The sequence below is a fragment of the Coenobita brevimanus genome, chromosome 93 (assembly GCF_032717465.1).
Source record: "Coenobita brevimanus isolate Jiangsu-jjx chromosome 93, ASM3271746v2, whole genome shotgun sequence".
NCBI classification, from domain to species: Eukaryota; Metazoa; Arthropoda; class Malacostraca; order Decapoda; family Coenobitidae; genus Coenobita; species Coenobita brevimanus.
Window position 1 is genome coordinate 46,029,489 of NC_137046.1, and position 21,833 is coordinate 46,051,321.

Here is a 21,833-nt window from a genome sequence, read left to right on the forward strand (position 1 = left end):
TCTCCTTCCTTTCTTCCTACCACGTGCGACAGTGGTGCTGGTGGCAGCGGTCTCGGTTCAAAGACGGCTGGGCGTTAAAGTGCAACGGTTCGAATCCAAGCAGTGACCAGAGATTTTTCCATCATTCCCATCACTGCACCAGGTTCTCCTCCTCCGTCCCTCTCTTTTTCTCCCCCTTCCCCTCCATCCTCCCTTTTTCCTCCCTTCCCCCAACCCTTCCTTTTCCCCTCTCATCCCCCTCCCACTTAATTCCGTTCCCCCTCCTTCCATATCTTGACCATGGGCTTCACGACTCTCAGATCCCTATCACCCTTTCTTAATACCGAGTCCTTTTAATCTCGTCAAGGGCCCTTTAAACAACCACCCAGCCGGAAGTGTGGCAGGGGAGGCCTTTTAAATGCCACGTGGGAATTGTTTTGTGTTTCACTGTGGGTCTATTCTGTCTTTTTTGCCTTGTTTCTCTTTGTTACTGATTGTGGCGCTGCTCTCTCTCTCTCTCTCTCTCTCTCTCTCTCTGTACTCATCTACCTCTCCATTAATCATGCTGTCTACAGGTATCTACATTTCCCCCCGTCCCTCGCCCTCTTTTTTCCCTTCTTCCCCCCCCCCCTTTTTTTTTTATCACATTAGCATAACAAAAAATCGGCTACAGTTCTAAGGTCATTTATGAATGTGTATGTCAGTATGCATGTGTGTACGAATGTGTATCCCATTGTTTGAGTTGTGTGTGTGTGTGTGTGTGTGTGTGTGTGTGTGTGTGTGTGTGTGTGTGTGTGTGTGTGTGTGTGTGTGTGTGTGTGTGTGTGTGTGTGTGTGTGTGTGTGTGTGTGTGTGTGTGTGTGTGTGTGTGTGTGTGATATACTCGTAATTATTTCTTCCTATTTCATCCTTTCTTGTTTCTCCTTCTCACTGCCTTTGCCACCGATCACCTGTCCCTTCTATTCCATTAACTCAACATATAACTTTTCCTCGTTTTTCCATTTCTAGTCCCCGCACCTTATCTATTCCCTCCCTCCCCTTATTTCATGCCTTCATCAATCCATCAATCCTGCCTTTCACCAACCTTCTCTGACGACTTCCTTACCTTCCATATGTAATTCATCTTATCTTTCACCTTCTCCATATCATTCAATCTTTCCATCACTCCATTCATCATAACCAACATTATCTTCCTTCTTTTTCATCCCTCCGTCACTCCATCTATCCTGCCTTTCACCATCCTCCTCTCATGCCTTCTATCCATCAGTCTGTTTACCTATCCTATCATCATCCCTCCAATAACTTACCCACCTTTCCCTTCACTGTCCCTCCAGCGGTTCATGTATCTTACCTTTCACTATCCCTCTCTTATGACTTTTACCCATCCATCCATCCATCTAACCATTCATCATACCATCCACCATTCCCCCGATAATCCATTCGGCTTAATCCCGCTTACCTTTCACCATCCTGCCCTTGTAACATCCATCCCTTTCTCTTCCCTCTGCTGTTCTTCTCAACCTTACCCACCCACCAGCTACCTCTCTCTCTCTCTCTCTCTCTCTCTCTCTCTCTCTCTCTCTCTCTCTCTCTCTCTCTCTCTCTCTCTCTCTCTCTCTCTCTCTCTCTCCATCCACCAATCAGCCACCCTATCATCAACCCAATAAACACATCAGTATAATACACACTTACCCCTCGGGAAGGGAAAATTAGCCAGGTAAAGGACAGTAAACACGATAAATATTAAATAACTCAATAAAGGACGGCATGTAAGGTCACAGGGTTCAGACGAGGTTGGAGGCGGGCCAGAAACATGACGGTGTGGTCTGGTCTCACGAAACTCGGCCTACCCGACGGATTATGGGGACGCGTGAGAGACGATTTATGGGGGTCTATGCTGCATGAATTTTAGATCCCATGCCGAATGAATAATTGGACTCATAGTGCTTAAATACGACCCATGTTGGATAAATAAAAGGACCCATGCTCGAGGAGTATTAGAACCCATGTTAAATAACAAGGCCCATGTTTAATAACTGAAGAGGGGCCAAGCTGGATGAACGACGGAGACCTATGGTAGACAGATTATGCGAACAGACTTCTGACGATCTATGGTGACTTGTCTTGAAATATTAGCAAATATGCTATTAAAAAAAAAAAAACAAGATTCTCAATGCCAGTGGTAAACAAATTATGGTCACATGGATACCAGGTGGGGCCAAAGTATGTAGTGTTGCGAATTGCTGAGGTATATGCACGACTAAATTCTGAAAAACGATTGTTATAAATGCTTACACTGGTTTTGTCTCGCTCGCCAGAAAAACTCCTAGGAAATTTCTAGTCAGGTTAGTTGTTAAGAGCCATTTGAGGTGAATTACTTGAAAATCAAATAGGGACAAACCTGGTGAAGTTGAGCACCGTAGTTTACAGCAGTTTCAACCAAAGTTGGAATTATCGGAAAGGGGAACAGGTTACTCGATATGTATCTGCACGGCATGATACCTGAGCAAGGCGAAACTCAAGGTATATAGTAATATGCAGGCATGCCTTCGTACCATTGCATCCATTATTACATTTATTGACAGTCTTCTTTGTCTTGTTTAGTAGTTAGGAACTAGCACCAGCGAGAGGAAAAAAGGTTTGCTGTCCAATTTCACACACACACACACACACACACACACACACACACACACACACACACACACACACACACACACACACACACACACACACACACACAGTTCTCTTCCCTGTACACTTTATCAGTGCATCTTTTCAGCTTTACTTTACTCACCTTCCTTTGCGTTCATTTACAGTGTCTACAGTATAAATAAATTCAATTTATTACACATAATTATTTACAGCACAACACATTTAAGAAGTTCATAACTTAAACGCATGCCGAATGATAAGGAAAAGTAATATAAATAAGGGAGTGTGTGTGTGTGTGTGTGTGTGTGTGTGTGTGTGTGTGTGTGTGTGTGTGTGTGTGTGTGTGTGTGTGTGTGTGTGTGTGTGTGTGTGTGTGTGTGTGTGTGTGTGTGTGTGTGGAAAGAGAGAGGGGAGGTAAGCGCCCTTTCCACCACCCCTATCACCACCACCAACACCCCTACCACCATCTGCCAGGCACCTCCCAGCACCAACCCCCTCCATTACCAACATTCCTCCCACCTTCTGACCCACTCCCTGCCGGCTCAATGTTGGCTGCTGAGCCGAAAATGTTGGTTGCTTGGTAGAATGTTGGTTGCTTGGCTGACTTTTGGCTCCGTGGTGAAATGCAGGTTACTTTGTTATTTTTGCTTGGCTGGATGTTAATTCAATGGTATCATGCTTGAATGTTAGTTGCTTTCCTGAATGCTGGTTGTTTTTCCAGTGCTAATTTTTGGTTGAATATTGGCTGACGTCTGAATATGTCTTTAAGTTTGATATATTGCGTCTTTGGATATGGATAAACTTGGAGAATGTTGAATGAGTAAGCACTAGGAGGTGGAATGTTGGATGATAATTGTCTCTTCTCACGATGGTGGCTGAAACTTTATTTTTGTATTTTTTTTTTTTCTGAACTGATTTAGTGTTGGTTGCTCGGCTGAATTTTGGTTCCTTGGATGAATCTTAGTTGATTATTAGTGTTATTATTCTAGCAACAACTTTCTTTTTTTTATATATATTTCTTACCCTCTCACTTTTCTCTTACATAATCTTTCTCGCTCACTAACTCACTTTCTTACTTTCTCACCTGCATGTAGCTTTAAATGACTAGGTAATAGGGAAAGCAGGTGCTGTAGAAATCAACTGGTCTCTGTTTTTTCTGCCAACCCATAGGCAACCTTGGCTTACTTGCTCCCCCTTCATTTGTGTGTTTAAGGGAGTGGAAGGAATAACAATAATAATAATAATAATAATAATAATAATAATAATACCAACTCCACCACCACCACCACCAACAACAACAACAACAACAACCATCACCATCATCATCATCATCATCATCATCCACACTTGCATCGCCTCATCAGGAGCATAGGGGCCAGGAGGTAGGCAGATTAGTCCAGACATTACAGGTGAAGATAATCAGCCACCCACCTGATATGCAACATGTGAGCAGTAAACATCAACCTTTCCTTGGAATTGACTCCTGATGAGCCACATTTGATCTGAGCGTCTAAACCCACTAAATCGCCAGAAATCCAATAATAATGACTGAAAAAATTAAAATACTCCTCCCGCAAGCTGAGTATGCACTTCTGAATTTATTCCCACTAAAGTCTGATGAGTCGAAGCAAGGCCCCGACATGCAAAATGTTAAAAATACTTGGTAGTAGTTGTAGTAGTAGTAGTAATAGCAGTATAGTAGTAGTAGCAGTAGTAGTAGTAAGGTGGCTGCAGTACTAACAGCAGCAGCAGCAGCAGCAGTAGCAATTTGTGTACTTACAGCGTGCTTCTAAGACTTGCCAGCATTTTGTGATGCAGCAGTTTAACGAGGGTTAGAAAGTGAAAGAAGTGACTAAGCTTCAATGAGATGCTGGAAATCTATCAGTGACGTCTTTAAAACCTGTGGTGCGAATCATTTTGCAACACTAAATTTTTGCCCAAAGAAAAGAAGTTGGGGAGAAAAAATAACGATAATGCACTCCAGAAGGGAGACTACAGATCATGCATTACACACACATACCAAAATTAGTGTGAGTGAGCATGTGTGTGCGAGTGTGCATGGGCGCGTGTACGTGTGTATGGGTGAGGTAAACAATAGTGGGTGCAGTAGTAACACAGATGGTGGAGAGAGAGGACCTTGAGTTGAGGTAACGCCCCACCACCCCACCATTGTCACTCACCCTCCACCACCCACAACACACCACACCACACCCTACCACTCACACCACGCCACACTATAACCACAATAACTGTCACTCTCACGCCCACCATACCAGGCCATAACACACCCTTCTCATTCTCATCCCCTACCATTCACACCACATGACACCACACCACACCCTTGTTACTCTCATTCCCACCACACCGCACCCAGTCACCCACCACACCACACCACACCACCACTGTCACTTCTCACCACATCACATCACACCCTGCTACTCTGCTCCACATACTACACTTACACTGTTACGCCTTTACTACATACCTAAACTTTCATTACACACAGGACTCTACACACTACATCCTATCTCACGCACTCTCGTTAACTTTCATTTTTTCTTTTTGCAAACCAATACCTGACAAGTACAGGTGTAATTAATTTTCTCCGAGAGATTATTGATAACCCGTAGATGCTGCCATAAATCATTGCGTTTATCATTTTGTCTAGTGATGAGCATCATGTCTATAATTATTTTTTCAACAAAACTTGAAACATCGCTGCCAGGTCCGTTGTTGCCTCTTTCGTCACAATATGATTTTTATTCTGATGGAAATGAGTCCATGGACGGTGATTCTGATGACACTGTAGGTGAAGTGTTCATTGATTTAACCCAGTCTGTTCGCACCTGAAGCTGAAATAGGGACCGCGATTGTAAAGTGATGGTTGCATATTATAGATGGGATGAATGAACAGGAACATGGAGGCCTCGGGATCTCTTGCTCGTGCTTGTGCGGCTGGTAACGCGATGTGGGCTACGTGGAGGTTCTTTGGTGAGACATTTGACGTGTGGTTAGAGCGGGGCCAGATGAGGCGGACTGAAGCGTGACAGTGGCTTAGTTACATCACAGTGACAAGGGGGGTTGGAGGGAGGGAAGGGTGGTGGTGGTGGGGGGTGTGATGGAGAGAGGGAAGGGTGGTGGCGGTGGGGGATGTGATGGAGGAAGAGAGCGAGGGAAAGAAGTGGGAAAGAGAGGACAGGAGACGAGAACGGGACAGGTGAGGAAAAAGAGAAAAATGGCTGAAGAAAGGAGACATACAGGAGAGTTAGACAGACATACAGGTAGATAGGTAGGTAGGTATATAGATGGGTGAAGGAACAGAAAGAGAACCAGGAGATGAAAAGGAGTGAGAGGAAAGGGACGGAATACGTGGGGAGGGGGAGGCGGTCGGCTGTGAAGGCCGGTGGTGGGGAAGGGGGAGGGATGGAGGTGGAGAGGAGAGGGAGTGGGAAGAAAATAGAGAAAGGGGGAGGGGGCTGTGTGGTGGAGAGTGACAACAGCTACAGTACCGTTACTTTGCCTCGTACACACACACACACACACACACACACACACCAAACAGAGGATCACTAACTTTGTCAAATAACAATGCATGAACACACACACAAGGACACAGATAACTACACACACAAAAACACACAATCACACTGGCCTGACCACTCACAGGCACACTGGAATAGACGTAATCATTCTTCCATGGAGAATCACGCACGAGTACCATTACATGAGCTCAGGCCATTGCTCTAACCACCAGCCTAAAAAAAAAAAAATACAAGTACAGATACAGACTTTCAAATACAGTCAGATTATCCTAACCACATATTCAAACAAGCTGACCCAGATACGAGTATGACTACACACACACACACACACACACACACACACACACACACACACACACACACACACACCATAGTTAACTTCCATATCCTAACAAGTAAGCATACACGTCGGTACCCAAGTTTAACGTCCACACTTCTTCCTTATGTCGGAAGATTCTGTTAAACTATTGTAACACGTCTCGTACTGTAGAAATTAATAAGACACTAACCCACGATTTGAAAAAAATAAATAATAAATCGCCACCGGGGCATAACACTGTCTGGGGAGAGCATGACTGAAGGGGATATAAACACGAAGCCGGGTTTAGGTCCAAGGAACTCGACACCTGCATGAGTCGACCTCCTACATACAGCAATTTTTACGAGGCTCACAAAAACGTTCTTGCAATGTAAACGTTCCATTCACGTTGCTTAAACCTTTTAGCGGGACTGAGACGATGGTGGCAAGGAAGGGATGGTACGATGTCGCCTTTCTTATATTTGCTACAACTAGACGACTTAGCTCAACTTAAAGGGACACCTCCCGTCGTGAAGAAAGTACTGTATAGAAAACTGTATCGTAAGCCCTCCTGTTCAAATTCACCTCCCCTAAAGCTAACCATGATCTTCTGGAAATAAATATACTGGAATATATGAGACATCACCGAACCTGAAGGATTAAGGTCGCTTACGTGAGGATGGAGAGAGAGCTGAAGATGAAAGAAGAGGATTTACGTGGGTGGTTTTGGTGGAGGGATTCATATTCGGTTTCGGGGGATCAATGTAAGGGGTGGGTTGAGGAGATGATAAGGGTTTTTGGTTGAGTTGATGGATATTAATACATACATACATATATATATATATATATATACAGAGAGAGAGAGGGGGGGGGAAGGGCCTAGTGGGTTAATAAATGAGTGAATGAGGTGAAGAGGTTTATTAGAAGGTGTTATTCGTAGGTTTTGGGGTTATCCTACGTTAGTGTTGGTTTGGGAAGCAGGATGGGGAAGGATAAAACGTTGTAGCAGGTGGTGGTGGGGTGAAAACAGGTCTATGTGGGATTAATCTATTCAGCCCGAGGACGTTTTCCCTTTTCCATTCTTGCTCTCTCCATGTGATTTTATTTTGCTAAGGATATACTTTTCGAACTTGAGTTACTAGGTGCAGCTGTTATTAAATCCCTCTTTATCAAGGGGGTTTCCTAAGCTAAATATAAACGATACAAAATACAGATGTCATAGTATTTACGGGGTTAAAAATGGAAAGGTCTTAGTGCGTGTCAGGGCTGATGGGTCCCTCTACGTGAGTGATGGGTTGAGGCAGACGATGATGATGGTGGGTAGCATGGAAGGCTTTAGGATGGGTGGGTGGGTGGGGTGAGAAAGGCACAACAAAGGGTCAACCTCTTCATTACTGCTCCCGACCAACGATTTCATCTAGCCTGAGAGGCCTGCCAAAGTGAGGGAGTTAAGGGAAACTACTCATAACTTCATAACGAGGGGCCTCTCTTCCACTGTTGAATATCCTCTGGCAATGGCAAGAGTAAAATGAGAAAGGCATCCTGGAGGTGAAAGGTCTAATGGGTGTGTGGATTGTGTTGAAAGGTCCTGCATGGGTAAACAGATGGACAGGAGTCTTAGTGGGTGTGGTGAATGAATGGGCAAGTGGACAGCTGAATGGGGAGATGTACGTGGATTTGTGAGTTGAAAGTTATATGGGAGTTCAAGGCTTCCTTCTCATTTCTCTAAAGGAGGAGGATGGATTGCAGGAGAACGATGAATTCAGTATACAAAACACCTGGTTCAAATCAGTACGAGGAAGAAGAAGTAGAAAACAACAGCATCAACAAGAAAGACTACTTTTACGATCCATAAGCCCTTCATTATACATACAAGTCAGTACTGAACCAAAATCACACACACACACACACACACACACACACACACACACACACACACACACACACACACACACACACATGCTCATCCAGCACCCCGCACAAAGACACAACAGAACACGGAAGTACCACAAAACAATCAAATACTTCTCCCCCAGCGGACTCACTCTCTCCCTGATCAGCAGCCTCGTCTCGTCCTGGGGGAGATGGGAGGGGGGGGGATTTGGGGGGCGGGGGAGTGGACGAGACAATACCGACGGACCAACTCGTGCGGATAAACAGAGGAAGCGTTGTGCGGCGTGTGAATAACTAACTGCAGCCAGATAACGAGGTGGTTTATATGTGACCTTTCCACTGAGGACTTCATTGTGTTTGGTGTGGTTACTGGTGTTGGGTTCTGTGGTGGTGGCTGTGGTAGGAGAAATGAGTTGGTGATCATTCTCATCATTATTCTTTCGCAACGGAATTATGTATTATGGATGCAGTAATTATGGAATTTGATAATGCAATGAGAGAGAGAGAGAGAGAGAGAGAGAGAGAGAGAGACTTATGCTCAGTCACAGCAGATCGTGAAGTTGTCCAGCAAACATCTTCTATCAGAAATCAGAAAAATATTATCTCTTGGCAACACTTTCATACCGGTTCTTTAAGAGCTAAAAAAATGAGTAAAAAATATGTAGCAAAAAAACTGAGTAAAAATTATGTAGCAAAAGTAGAAGGAAAGACGGTTGATGTTACAGTCTATTTCCTTCATCAAAACTGACTCCTGAGAATGAAAGAAATTGAAAGACGATTGAAGGTGAGACAGACAGGTAGGCAGATATACAGGAAAACACACACACACACACACACACACACACACACACACACACACACACACACACACACACACACGCTGGAGGTGAGTCAGACAGGTAGACGAATAGACAGGCACACACACACACACACACACACACACACACACACACACACACACACACACACACACACACACACACACACACACACACACACACACACACGCATCATCACACTCAGTTCTTCTCGCCAAACCACCTTCTCGACCTCCAGCCCCCCACAGCTCTGAGATAAAAAAAAAAAAAAAAAAAAAAATCACCATCTCTCGTTTCAGCTTTCCTCTGTATATACTTTCACCTCCACCTATTTCTCCCTAGTTTTTCAATTACCCTATTTCGATGTCCCATTATCTAGACGTCCCTTTTCCCTGCAACCATTACTGACTTTGCTGGAAGGACATAGAGTGAGAGTGAGGGCCGTCTATGGAAGTTACCTCAGGAGTACCTGTGGATTAAAACTGAAGGACAGATGAAGAAATGAAATGAGTCGTGAATGTGTATGGTTTGAAGATAGATAGGTAGACTGAGAGACGAGTGAATGGAGAGTGAAAATGGCTAAAACTGCGTGTGTGAGACTATAGGGTGGGTGGAAGGAAAAAGAGCGAGAAAGACCATTGAGACTTGTTAAAACAGCGTATGTGAGGGTGGGATGGGTGGAAGGAAAAAGTGGGATGGTAAGGGACTGCATGAAGGAGAGTGGTGTGTCATAGCAAGTGGGTTATGAGCTATTTAGGGAGAAATCTTGTCCTTATGTCAAGACCACTCCTCACAGGTTAAGGTTTCAGAAACTGATGAACAGACAGATAAGCAGACAGATATAAACAGATAATACGGATAAAGACAGCTAGATAGATGGATAGAAGAGTCAGATAGATTAACAAACAGACAGATAGGCAGACAGAAAGATACATATATAACTGATAGAAAAAAGATAGACTGACAGACCTATTAACAGACAACTAAACAATCAGTTTTCCTACTTCCCAGCATCCCCACAACAATACACCCAGAACCAAAATTTTCCTGTAGATGTGCCCATGAGGTCATTGCCAACTGAGACCTTGACTGTCCCCCTCTCCCCTCACTTACCCTTGGTCTAAATGCCATTAGTGCTTGAAGGGGACGCTACTGAATTTGCTCTCTCTCTCTCTCTCTCTCTCTCTCTCTCTCTCTCTCTCTCTCTCTGAGATACAGTATTAAATATATATGGACATATTTGAATATTTATTAATTATTATTATTATTATTACTATTCTTATTATTAATATTTTTATTATTATTATTATTATTATTATTATTATTATTTATTATTATTATTATTATTATTACTGTTGTTTTTATTACAGTAGTAGTAGCTGCATTAGCTAGTAGTGGTTAGTAGCAGTGGTAGTAGTAGTGATAGTAGTAGCAATAACAGAGGTAGCAGTACTGGTGGCAGTAGTAATATTATTCATGTAACTAGTACTCAGAGATGATATTATTTTTTTTGACTACCACGGCACTCGTAAATGTGAAGGCTATTGTGACACATGCCATCAATACTGTATATAATTACAGCAATATATTGTGATGAATATTAATATACGCTCTCCTGCTCCTCCTCCTCCTTTTCTTCTTTTTTTCTCCTACTCCTCCTCCTCCTCCTTTTCTTCTTTTTTTCTCCTACTCCTCCTCCTCCTCCTTTTCTTCTTTTTTCTCCTTCGTTTCTTCTTTTTTTCTCCTCCTCCTCCTCCTTTTCTTTATCTCCTCCTCCTCAGCCTACCCCTTTTCTCCTCCTCCTCCTCTAGCATTTTCCATGACTAAGCAACCACACACAAAAAAAATGTATACAGCCCAGAACCTGAAGTCCGAATCAGTAGTATGTTCATAACTGCATGGCTAATTATTTGTTGCACTTGCTGCCTTGCAGATGATTTTCTTGGCGCTGGTATTGCTGTTGTTTCTGCTGTTGCTGTTATTGTTGTGCATATTTTTGTATAATAATTGTTTTCCTTGTTATTGTTGTTCGGCTGCTGCTTCTGTTGCGTATTAATGCAAGGAAACAAATATGCAACAGAGCAAGTAAACCTTCACAAAAAAAAAAAAAAACTCTTAGAGCAAGTAAATAAACAAACACAGTGAAGCAAGCAAGTAAGGGAAAATGCAAATGCACATTTTTTATCTCTCTCTCAGTTGCCTTCACCTTCAGACGGCCTCTCCTAAGTCTGGTTTCCTCCTTGACCTGGTACGAGGGGATATGGGGTGAGGTATTGTTCTCTCTCTCTCTCTCTCTCTCTCTCTCTCTCTCTCTCTCTCTCTCTCTCTCTCCCTGATCCTGTACATAAAAAACAGAGTAAAATTAAGCATGGGATAATAAACAGGCACCGTAAATGCCAAGGCCAACATATCTACCAGGGACACATTACTAACTATTAATGGATAACTGGACTTCAATTTTTCGGTCAGTCTCGGCCCAGGACCAGTTTGACCAGCCAGACCACAACTCTCTTACAGACACAGATATTCACGCCAAAATATCATTGCTTTATTACCCTAGAGAATGACTATGAAAGGATGGGCAGTACTGTACAGGGAGACGATAGTGCTCTCTCTCTCTCTCTCTCTCTTTCTCTCTCTTTGCTGGGTGGAGAGAAGAGGAAAGTTCGACGAAGCCCATCAGTGATCAAGTCGTGCTTAAAGAATATTGAACCCTCTTACCTCAATCTGATCTGCTTACCTGCTTGTTTACCTGCCCTTAAGGGGAATCTATGCCGAACCTATCTGAGCAAAATCCTGAGCAACCGGACACTTGCCCCAACAAAGGATGGGGAGGGGAAAAAGGAAAAAAGGAAAACTGAGATAAAGCAGATAGGCAAGAAACCAAGAAAATGTGAAAGCACTTACACAGGCAAGTATACAAGAGAGGGAAAAAGTACACAAAACAACAACCAACACATTTAGGGTAGTTAAGAAAATTGATTGGTAAAAGGTAGAGGTATATTTCAAAATCGATGGAAAGTTTTGATCTCTCTCTCTCTCTCTCTCTCTCTCTCTCTCTCTCTCTCTCTCTCTCTCTCTCTCTCTCTCTCTCTCTCTCTCTCTCTCTCTCTCTCTCTCTCTTCTCTCTCTCTCTCTCTCTCTCTCTCTCTCTCTCTCTCTCTCTCTCTCTCTCTCTCTCTCTCTCTCTCTCTCTCTCTCTCTCTCCAATTATCATTACAAAATTAAGGTCTCCACATAACCCTCCCTTTTGCAGTGCCTTTTTTCTCATCACCATTCATTTCTGTCATTATCATCCGTTTATTCGTCTCTACATCTCTCCCTCTTTCTCTCCAGCTTCCTACCTTCCTTCTCTCCGTCTTCAGCCCTTCCTTCTCTCCTTCTTCAGCCCTTCCTTCATTCCTTCTCTTCCTTCTTATACCCTCTAACAAAAGACAGGAAATGCCACCCCCTCCACCTCCTTCCATCTTCCCATCCCTACCCTTCCCCCCTTCCCCCATCAGCTTCCTGGAGGTGGCGGTGAATCTCTCCTTTCCTACTTTCGTCCCGTTATCAGTATGTCACAGAAAAAGAAATAAGTAAATAAATAAATAAAATAAATAAATAAACAGCCTCTTAAATCTCAGAACTCCCCCCCCCTCCACCAAGCAGAAAAAACTGTCTGGTCACAACGAGAATAAAGCACAAAACACAAATGGAATCCTCGTAGTAAAGGGGTTAATGGACGCTACATCCAATCCCCCTCTTCCCTTAATCTTCATAACATCGCTTGGTGGCAGAAGGAATAGGATAATCAAGGAGCAACGTACTGACGGGATTAACTACCCTCGTTTTGATAATCAGTGTCACGTGAATTGGGGTGTGTGGAAAAGGTTAGTAGGAACTGGCCTGGGAGGCTGGACAACCCCATTTCTTGTACCAGTGAGGGAGTATGGCAATCTTACTGACCTCTACACTTTTGGTTCAGGTGCGAGTACTGGAAATTAAGGCTTCAGTTTTTTTTTTTTTTTTTTTTCCATTAATGACTTATAACAGATCGATACAAACTTCAGGTCTCCTTGACTTCTTGTGAAAGTGAGAAACATGCTAATGACGATGAACTGTGATCTGAAAAACGCTATCTAAAGGGGGCTCTATGAACCTAACTGAGCATAACTTCCATTACATTTATTATCTATATGGACAGTGAGAAAACAGACGTAAAATAAATAGCATAACCTAATTGACTTACTGTCTAGGCATACCTGAAAATTTCCGGACAACCTGGGGTAGAGAGAGAGAGAGAGAGAGAGAGAGAGAGAGAGAGAGAGAGAGGTTAGAAGAGGAAGGGTTAAAGTGTAAAGCTGTCGTGTGCCCGCCCCTTCATACCTCTCGGGTCACCTTCCCTTGTGTAACTCCGGGCCGGGCTCCAGCTTTCCTCACTCGATTCATGCCTTCCCTACCTCTCGCTCACTTTCTTTAATTCTGGCTCACTCTCGGATTATTCCTTTAGCATTTTGTATATTCGAGTTTGCTATGTCTTTATTTAGTTTTGTAATCACTTGTGTCCTATAACAAAAATGTCAGGAAAAAAAATTATCGACAAGTACCTGGGACAAGTGTATTGCTCGCCTCTTGATTTTCTTTCCTCCTTCAGTCCTGATCTCATTGCTCAAGTCTGTCCCTCCATCTCATTCAGTATCATTCTGCCGCCATTAAAGCCAACTCACTCTCTCACTTGGATGTTAGTTTATACTCTGTGAACATCTTAATTTGGGAATACGTTTTTTGTGCCTTTATACTGCTGTAAAATTGGCCAATATTATCTGATGCCACAATTCTTCATCTACACGAATAAATACAAGATTGACAAGTCCAGCCAGGGTGTACTTGGCCAGGGTATAATTTTTGCCATTAAAGTCTTGCATGATTTTGTAAATTTATATAAAGACTGAATAATTTTCAGGAGAAATGAAGTTTTAAATGTTTTTGATGGTAGTAAATCAGACATATATTGTTTACCTTGGTCTTTAGTACACAGTGAAACGATTTTTCAAGTTCATTAGTATACTATGTATCACTTCTGGCTCATGTGAGATTTAATCTAACTGACCTGAGTTAAATTATCAAGTCAATATATTTTTTGTCTCCACGTTATGTGAGTTTCGTCCCGGTTTTCGAGAATTATAGGTAGAGTATAAAATCCTGGTCTAGTGGCAGAGCTCCTGTGCTCCCCAACTAATGGGAATAATATATTGTATTCGCAAATGTTTTTATCCAATTTCTATTTAAAAAATAATAATAATAATACTATATACGGAACTCTAGAATGCTGTGTTAGTTGATAGAAGGAAGAATTAATCCTTGAACAGAGTGAACAAAAATATAAGGGCAATGAATATTACACTATTATTTCAGCTACTGACGTTGGAAAGAAGTTTGACATGCACTGGTTTGTTTGGTTTTGTGTCCCATTATTCTCTTGTCTGCAAAGGATTATAAGCTTGCACAGAAAGAATTGTACGGAATCTGGTAGCTTTGTGCTTTCATTCTTGATAATGCTTGCGTGACGCTAGTATCCACTGGCCTGTAATGCTGTCCATGCTAAGCACACTTTTTAAGTACGGCCGTCAACATAAAGTAAAATTAACAGTGGTGAAACTTTGCTGAAACTGCTTCAGTATGTAATGAGTCCGTTAATTCTTAGATATCTTTACATTTCCAAGTGAGGGATGTCTTACGCTCAGCCGAACACTTAAGCAATCTCATCTCAGAACGCTTTCACTTTCGGATTAGTGAAGTGATTCGGAGAGTTAATGTGAACTTTCTTCATCTCGGAATCCATATGTGTGTGTGTGTGTGTGTGTGTGTGTGTGTGTGTGTGTGTGTGTGTGTGTGTGTGTTCTCTCACTCACAACGCCAAGTCACGACACTCTCACTCTCTACACATAACAGAATTCTTGCATTACTTTTACAGAAACACACCAACAACAAACGGTCAAACATAACCACAGCTTCTTACACGGTACCTTTTTCTTAGTACGGTATTGTGTTGCCTCCCAGGAAGCTTTTCACGGGGTTGTTCTAGGAAAATGGTGGTGTAAAACAGGCTACAAGGACACGGGGGGAATAAATTTCTCCGTTATTCACTCAGCCTCTCGAAAGTGGGTTAGTGTGACTAGTTGCGTCTCTCCGTCATTCTGTTTACATTCTGGCGCTGCTCATTATGCTGCTGGGATTACCTGAAAATTACTTCTTACTGGATACTAATTCCTTTGTCTGTCACTGTTACCTTTGTTTTCTTTGTCTGCTTTATTACCTAGCGACTTTTCTGCCTACCTCTCTGTTTTTTTCATGTTACTGTCTGTTTTTATCCCTCCCAAATCCTTAACCTTACTGTTCTTGCTATCCTTTCATTTAGCTTTTCCTACATTCCATTCCTTTTGTATGATTCGTAGGTTTCTCGTTTATTTCTGCCTGCCCGTGTCGTATTTACTTTCTGTGTTCTTCTTTGTACCTCTCCTAAGCCCTTCTCTTACTTCTGCTTGTCTCCATCTTTCAGTCCGCTGGTTTCTGTGTGAGAAATTTAACACTCACGTAGGCTTCCTGCAATCAATACCATCAATCAGCTGCACGCACGTAAACCCACACTGACACACACACACACACACACACACACACACACACACACACACACACACACACACACACACACACACACACACCATGGGGAACATGACTTGGCATACTGTAACAGGTGCATGTGTCAGTGTACAATACAGATGGTGAGGAAGAATAAAGCCATACTTATGCTAAAGTTTGCATCCCTCTTTAACCCTTTCGCTCGGGCTGGTGCAACTGGGCGTTTTAATCATGCTAACACCCGAGGAAGAGCGAGACACAAGACGATTTTATTCAGAGTTAAAGTTCAGTAGTTCACAAAATAGGTCTGTCTCATAGGCTTTACGAGAGCTACCTGATACGATGAATCATGCCAAAGTGGGTCGCCTTACATATGAAGTCGAGCTTATAATTTTGAAGGCCTCGGTAATAACTGCTTGAATGTACAGTATGGTTAGCATCGGTGGGCATTGTGATTATTGTTCTTCCTGTCTTTTGTGCTTTCTGCATACTTCTCCCTTGATCCAGTTCAATCCAGTTATGGGGTGGTGATGATGATGATGAAGATGATGATGTAATGAAGACAATACATTCAAAAAATATATATATATTTGCATAGACAGCACAAGGACACCTCTCTCTCTCTCTCTCTCTCTCTCTCACACACACACACACACACACACACACACACACACACACTCCAGACCCGCATGTGGAGCTGAAGTTTTCCCTAGAAGCCACTTTCACTCCCACTCCTACGGCCACGCGATCTGTGTCTTTTTCATCATCTTAGTCTAGGAATATTACTCTTTAGTCTTTTCGTAGCCTTGACATTTATCCTCCTGTCCGGCCAAAGTCTAGGCGTTCATATTCAACACTGTATTCACCCTCTCAAGAAGCAGTGCCAGGCTATAGATAGACAGACAGACTGACAGACAGACAGACAGACAGTCAGATGGATGGTTGGATGGATAAACTGTGCTGACGCTTGACGATTAGATATAGTTTAATGTAGACCGCTCGTATTAAAGAAGTTAATGGAATCTCTCGTACTCACTTCAGTCAGTGGAATCTCTTACAATGGATAAAATCGTTCGGCTGTGGCTGGAACATAATCTAAAAGACGCCATCACAGAGAATTAAGGAGCTAAACCACCCTAGCTAACCTACTCAAACGTATCCAGTAAATAAACGCAACAAACCCTCCTCCTCCTCCTCCTCTTGTAACACCTCCATCCATCCCTCTCCTCTTTTCTTCCCTCCACCCCTTCTCTCCCTTCCTCATTTCCCACACCTTCCCTTCCCTCATTTCTCACATCCACCCCTTCCCCTCCCTTTCCACACCATTTCTTTCCCCCCTCCCTCTTCCTCCATCTTCCCTCCACTTCCCTTATCCCTAACAAACTTCACATCATCTCACCTTACCTTTCTTCCCATCAGGAGCGACGGCCCTCATCCTGGTGGGGCTGTGTGTGGTGTTCCTCGTGTTCATCTGCTTCATCGTGTTCGTGCAGAAGATCCGGCGGCAAAGGCTCGAGAGGAAAGTGCAGCAGGATGGCGAAGTAATGAAGTGAGTCCATATGGCTGCGTCTGGGGGTTAGCATAAGCAGCGATATTGTCAGCCTATTAAGTATTTGCAGATCAAGTAATGCCATTTATTGTATTCATAAATACTTGATGTCTATCTTTTTTTTTTTTTTTTTTTTACCGACTGATTTCTCAAGCTTATTACAAATTGGAGTTTTGAAAAATTACTTTAGGTCCCCTTTTACATGCGATTTTTTTTGAGTATAGATAGCTTAACGTTCTCTTACTTGTTTCATGAGTAACCTGTTCAGATGTTGGAAATCGTGAAAATAACTCTACTTCCGACGTGCTGGACTGAGAGCCACAAAGTGTGTGTGTGTGTGTGTGTGTGTGTGTGTGTGTGTGTGTGTCTGTTCTTCCTCAAGTTAACCTTCTTCTTCCCCTCTGCAGGCCCCAGCCCACGTACGAAGCAACGGCGAGCCCAAGCACCTCCAGTCACCACCACCCTCCCACTAACCCACTCTCCCTCCTGCCCCCCGCCCTGCTGCACGCCCTCACGCTGGCAGTGCAGGGTAACAGCAAGGAGGAACACCCCTCACCGACGTTCATGAAGTGAGTCAAAGTACCTCTCTCTCTCTCTTTCTCTCTCAATTCTTACATTTTCCTTTTTGTGTGTGTAATATATTTTTGGATGCTCAACAGTTCACTATTCATTCTTATTCACGATTCAGCTTAGCCTGTGTAGCATCCAAAATAATGCAAACGTCTGTCAGTGTACAATTTTGTAACCTAATTTTTTTTTTTTTTTTTTTTTTGATTCAGGTAATAATAATGCTACTGCTGTTCTGCATATTTAAAAGTAACCGAATGCTGATTAAGATTCCATATACATGTTAACATTGTCCTCATCACTCTGTATTGTATTTGAAACTCATATTTTATTCGTATCTTGTGTGTTATTTCCACCCTGTAGGTTATTTGCACCCTGTATCTTGTTTGCACCCTGCCTTGTATTTGCATCCTGTATCTTATTTGCACCCTGTCATATTTGCAACTGTATATTATTTGTACCGACTGTCTCCTTTGCCGCAACCCATTCCCATCCCTCTAACTACCCGGCTTCCCACAGGATGGAGCCGCCCCTCTCCAGTAATAGCCAAGGACGCCTCTGGTTCTCAGTGTACTACGACTACCTCACTTCAGACCTCGTTGTTAAGGTCCACCACGCCAGGTGAGAAAAGGGCAGGGCAAAGCAGGATAAGAGTGAGGGACGGCCAGAGAGAAAGGGCAAGACAAAACACGATACGAATGAGGGCAAGTCTGGACAGAGCAGGACAAAGTAGGACTAAAATGGGGGCAGGGCAGGGCAGGGCAGGGCAGGGCAGGGCAGGGCGGGGAGGGCAGGGCAATGCAGAATGAGAATTAGGGCAGGGCAAGAGGGCAGTCAGGAGGAACAGGACAGGGCAGGGTAGAGAAAGGCAAAACAGGATATGAATGATGGCATGCAGGGCATGACGGGGCAGGTCAGAGCAGGATAAGAATGAAGGTAGGACAGGAGAGCAGTAAGGAATTCAAAACGGAGAAGAACCAGGTGACACCACAGTATAAAGGGTCATAACAGGGCTCAGCGGGAGGAGGCTGTTAGCACTACAGGTATCCATTATGGTCATTAATGTCTGAGCCACACTATCCAAATCTGTATAAGTTATTCATCCTGCATTTTGAAACTGCAATGAATTGTTGCCTACTATCTGTCGACTACAATCTTTATCGTAGCGTTTCTGGTCGTGTGCTTTATAGATGGTGGAAATTTCCTTAAACTGCATATAATTGTGGTGTTATAGCCAAACTAAAATCTTAAGTACTGTGGGTCAGTAACCTATCCCGTGGTAACACTAATCTTTCATTTATGTAAATAATACCGTTCCTGCACCATAACTGCTTTTATAACCATTTTCTTTTGAATTTGTTTTTCATATTTTGCCTAAAAAATGACCATGTTTTCATGGTACCCATCCCACAGCCACACCATTACTGTAGTATTCTTCATTACTGTTACATTTACTACTGATTTCGCCAAGGCTGTGATTACCAGTACCCTTTTACTACTGTTACCTCTCTTACTACCATTAGCCCTAACATTACCATGCTCACCCTCATTTCCTCTACCCTCCCTCAGGTACATGCGAGGGCGGGGGTGGAGCAGCAACCCTGGCGACGTGTGGGTGGAGGCGGTGGTGCTGACCCCCCTCAACACCGTCATGGCCACGGCTAACACAGGCAAGCGCAGGGCAAGCTCGGCACCTGTGTTCAAGCAGACGTTCAGATTCAAGGTGGGTGGATGTAAGGAAGAGATTAAGAGCACAGGAAAATATATGTTGACTATGGAATGATAATACTGAGGAAAATTAACATTTCTTATAACATCAATTTCACCAATATCCTTTACTAAGACTATAAATTATAATACATCGTTTATGTTTTTTTTTCTTTTGTCGACCAATGCCAGTTCCTCCACTAAATTCTTTTTTTATAAATTCATCCACAATCATTAACCTGTACCATAATTTCAATCATTAACCTGTACCATAATTTTCGTTATCATTATTCACCTTACCTGACGTACCCTTGATCTGGCATGACCTCTCTCACAGGTGGACGATGAAGAGGTGACCCAGTACCTGTTGCGCCTCACCCTGTACGACCGCCACCCTGACCACCCCGGGGAGAAGGCGTCGGGATCAGTAATCGTGCCCTTGTCCTCGCTTGATCTCTGCTCTCAGGAGACACTCCTCAGGGACTTACAGTGACCCCACCAGGAGGAAGAGGAGGGTAGAAGCAACGAACTGGAGAAAAGAATGAAGAATGATAAGGATAGGCAAAAGGATGAAAACGCAGGACTTGGATGGAAAAAAAAATGGCAGGGTATGAACAGAACACATGAATAATGTAACAGACATGATAAGAAAAGAGGGACGAGACAAGAGGATGATAATGGAGGCAACAGGCAGGAGGATGGATGAAGAGGCAGAGCTATAAGAGTGAAAAACCACGATGACTGAAACAGACAGGATGAAAACGAAGGGTCAGAATGAAAAATTTACTGGCAGATTAAGAACGGAAGCAATGTGCAGGAGAATGAGACGGATATGGGCAGCAGCATACATAAGAACATAAGAAGAGAGGATAACTGCAATAGGCCGGTTGGCCCATGCTAGGCAGCTCCTAGAAGAGTAACTGAACTACTAGAATGAGATAAGGATAGCAAAGAATAATCTGCACTGTGGCACTCAAGCATATTACTAAAAATGCCATGATGCCGGGGAAGTGATGTACTTGTGTATGCGTTTTATGAAAGTCATTGGAAATCACAGAAGTGCGTCGCGATAAGAAAAAATAAACGTAATTAGTAAACTGAACTTAAGTTATCTTTCTCATGCCTCCACGTCCCATTCTAGGCTGAATACACGGGTCTGGCGGTAATTGGAATAGAATACTGGAGTTTTCCCGACCAGGAGAGGGTTTATGGTGACAGTATTAGCTCTCTTAGGCTCCTATGCGTCAGCTGGAACAGAATACACGAGAACACGCGACCACGAGAGGGTCAATAGGTGCTTCGTGAGGGAATGTGTAGTCCCGGTGTTAGGCAGATTTATCATACTATATACCGTCTATATTGTGATACTGTTTGCGTAAGTCTTATATATGCGTGAGGAGTGGACGGTATGAATCCCTCACGTACAACTGTCTTTCATTTACTAATGTTAAAAGGCGAACTGTTCAACACTAGTCCTTTTTAGGCTATTAATTTTTCACTATTGCAATCCAGACACGTCCATGGCAAGGGAATATCAAGCAGACTCTATTATCACCAAAATACTGGTCTCGTGTCCCCCATATCTTACTTGAATTAACCATAACGATCCCTGATACTGTATGGCAAGAGCTTCAGTCCTACCTGAAGTAAAAGTATTAAGCTTTCAGTATTGTCTCAAGATTTTTATATCGATTTTTTAGACATTTAGAAGTTAATATAATAATTCAGGTGTTTGATATTACAGACGAACTTCCCTTTACTATGAGCTGAAGTCTCGGGTATTCAAATGTATACAGACTTTCAGCTATATAGTAACCTTTTGAGGTCTAGTGATCTCTCGTGAGTTAATAATAATAATAATAATAATAATAATAATAATAACAACAACAACAACAGCAACAATTCCTGGCGGTTACCAGATTAAAGTACGAAAAGCCATTGAATCAAAGAGTGCCCTTTATGTGTACGGTATTTTCCTCGGCAGAGCAAAACGGTTTCGGGGTAGTCAGAAAAATGACATTTCCATAGTAGGGCACAACAGTGACATGACAAAATGAGTCAGATTTTCAGGTGGTCATAGAGTTTTCTTCATGCTCCCGTGCCATGACGTCTTAGGTACCTGGTTCACTCTTGCTTTATCAGATATACTGTAAGTATTTCATTCACACATCTTTTTTCACTTAGTGCAATTTGCTATGAGCACCTTT

At 42.9% G+C, this 21,833-nt stretch overlaps 1 protein-coding gene across 1 annotated transcript in view; it reads left to right on the forward strand.

The window, feature by feature from the left end:
- LOC145412510 (uncharacterized) overlaps positions 1-20,156 on the forward strand; it is a 57,368-nt gene extending 37,212 nt beyond the window's left edge. Inside the window, exons 2-6 of the mRNA XM_080282396.1 lie at positions 17,223-17,352; positions 17,760-17,921; positions 18,439-18,540; positions 19,489-19,642; positions 19,964-20,156. Of these exons, the coding sequence (XP_080138522.1) occupies positions 17,223-17,352; positions 17,760-17,921; positions 18,439-18,540; positions 19,489-19,642; positions 19,964-20,119 (704 nt within the window). The 3' untranslated portion in view covers positions 20,120-20,156. The remainder of the gene's footprint in view (positions 1-17,222; positions 17,353-17,759; positions 17,922-18,438; positions 18,541-19,488; positions 19,643-19,963) is intronic.
- The last annotated feature ends 1,677 nt before the right edge of the window (positions 20,157-21,833 follow it).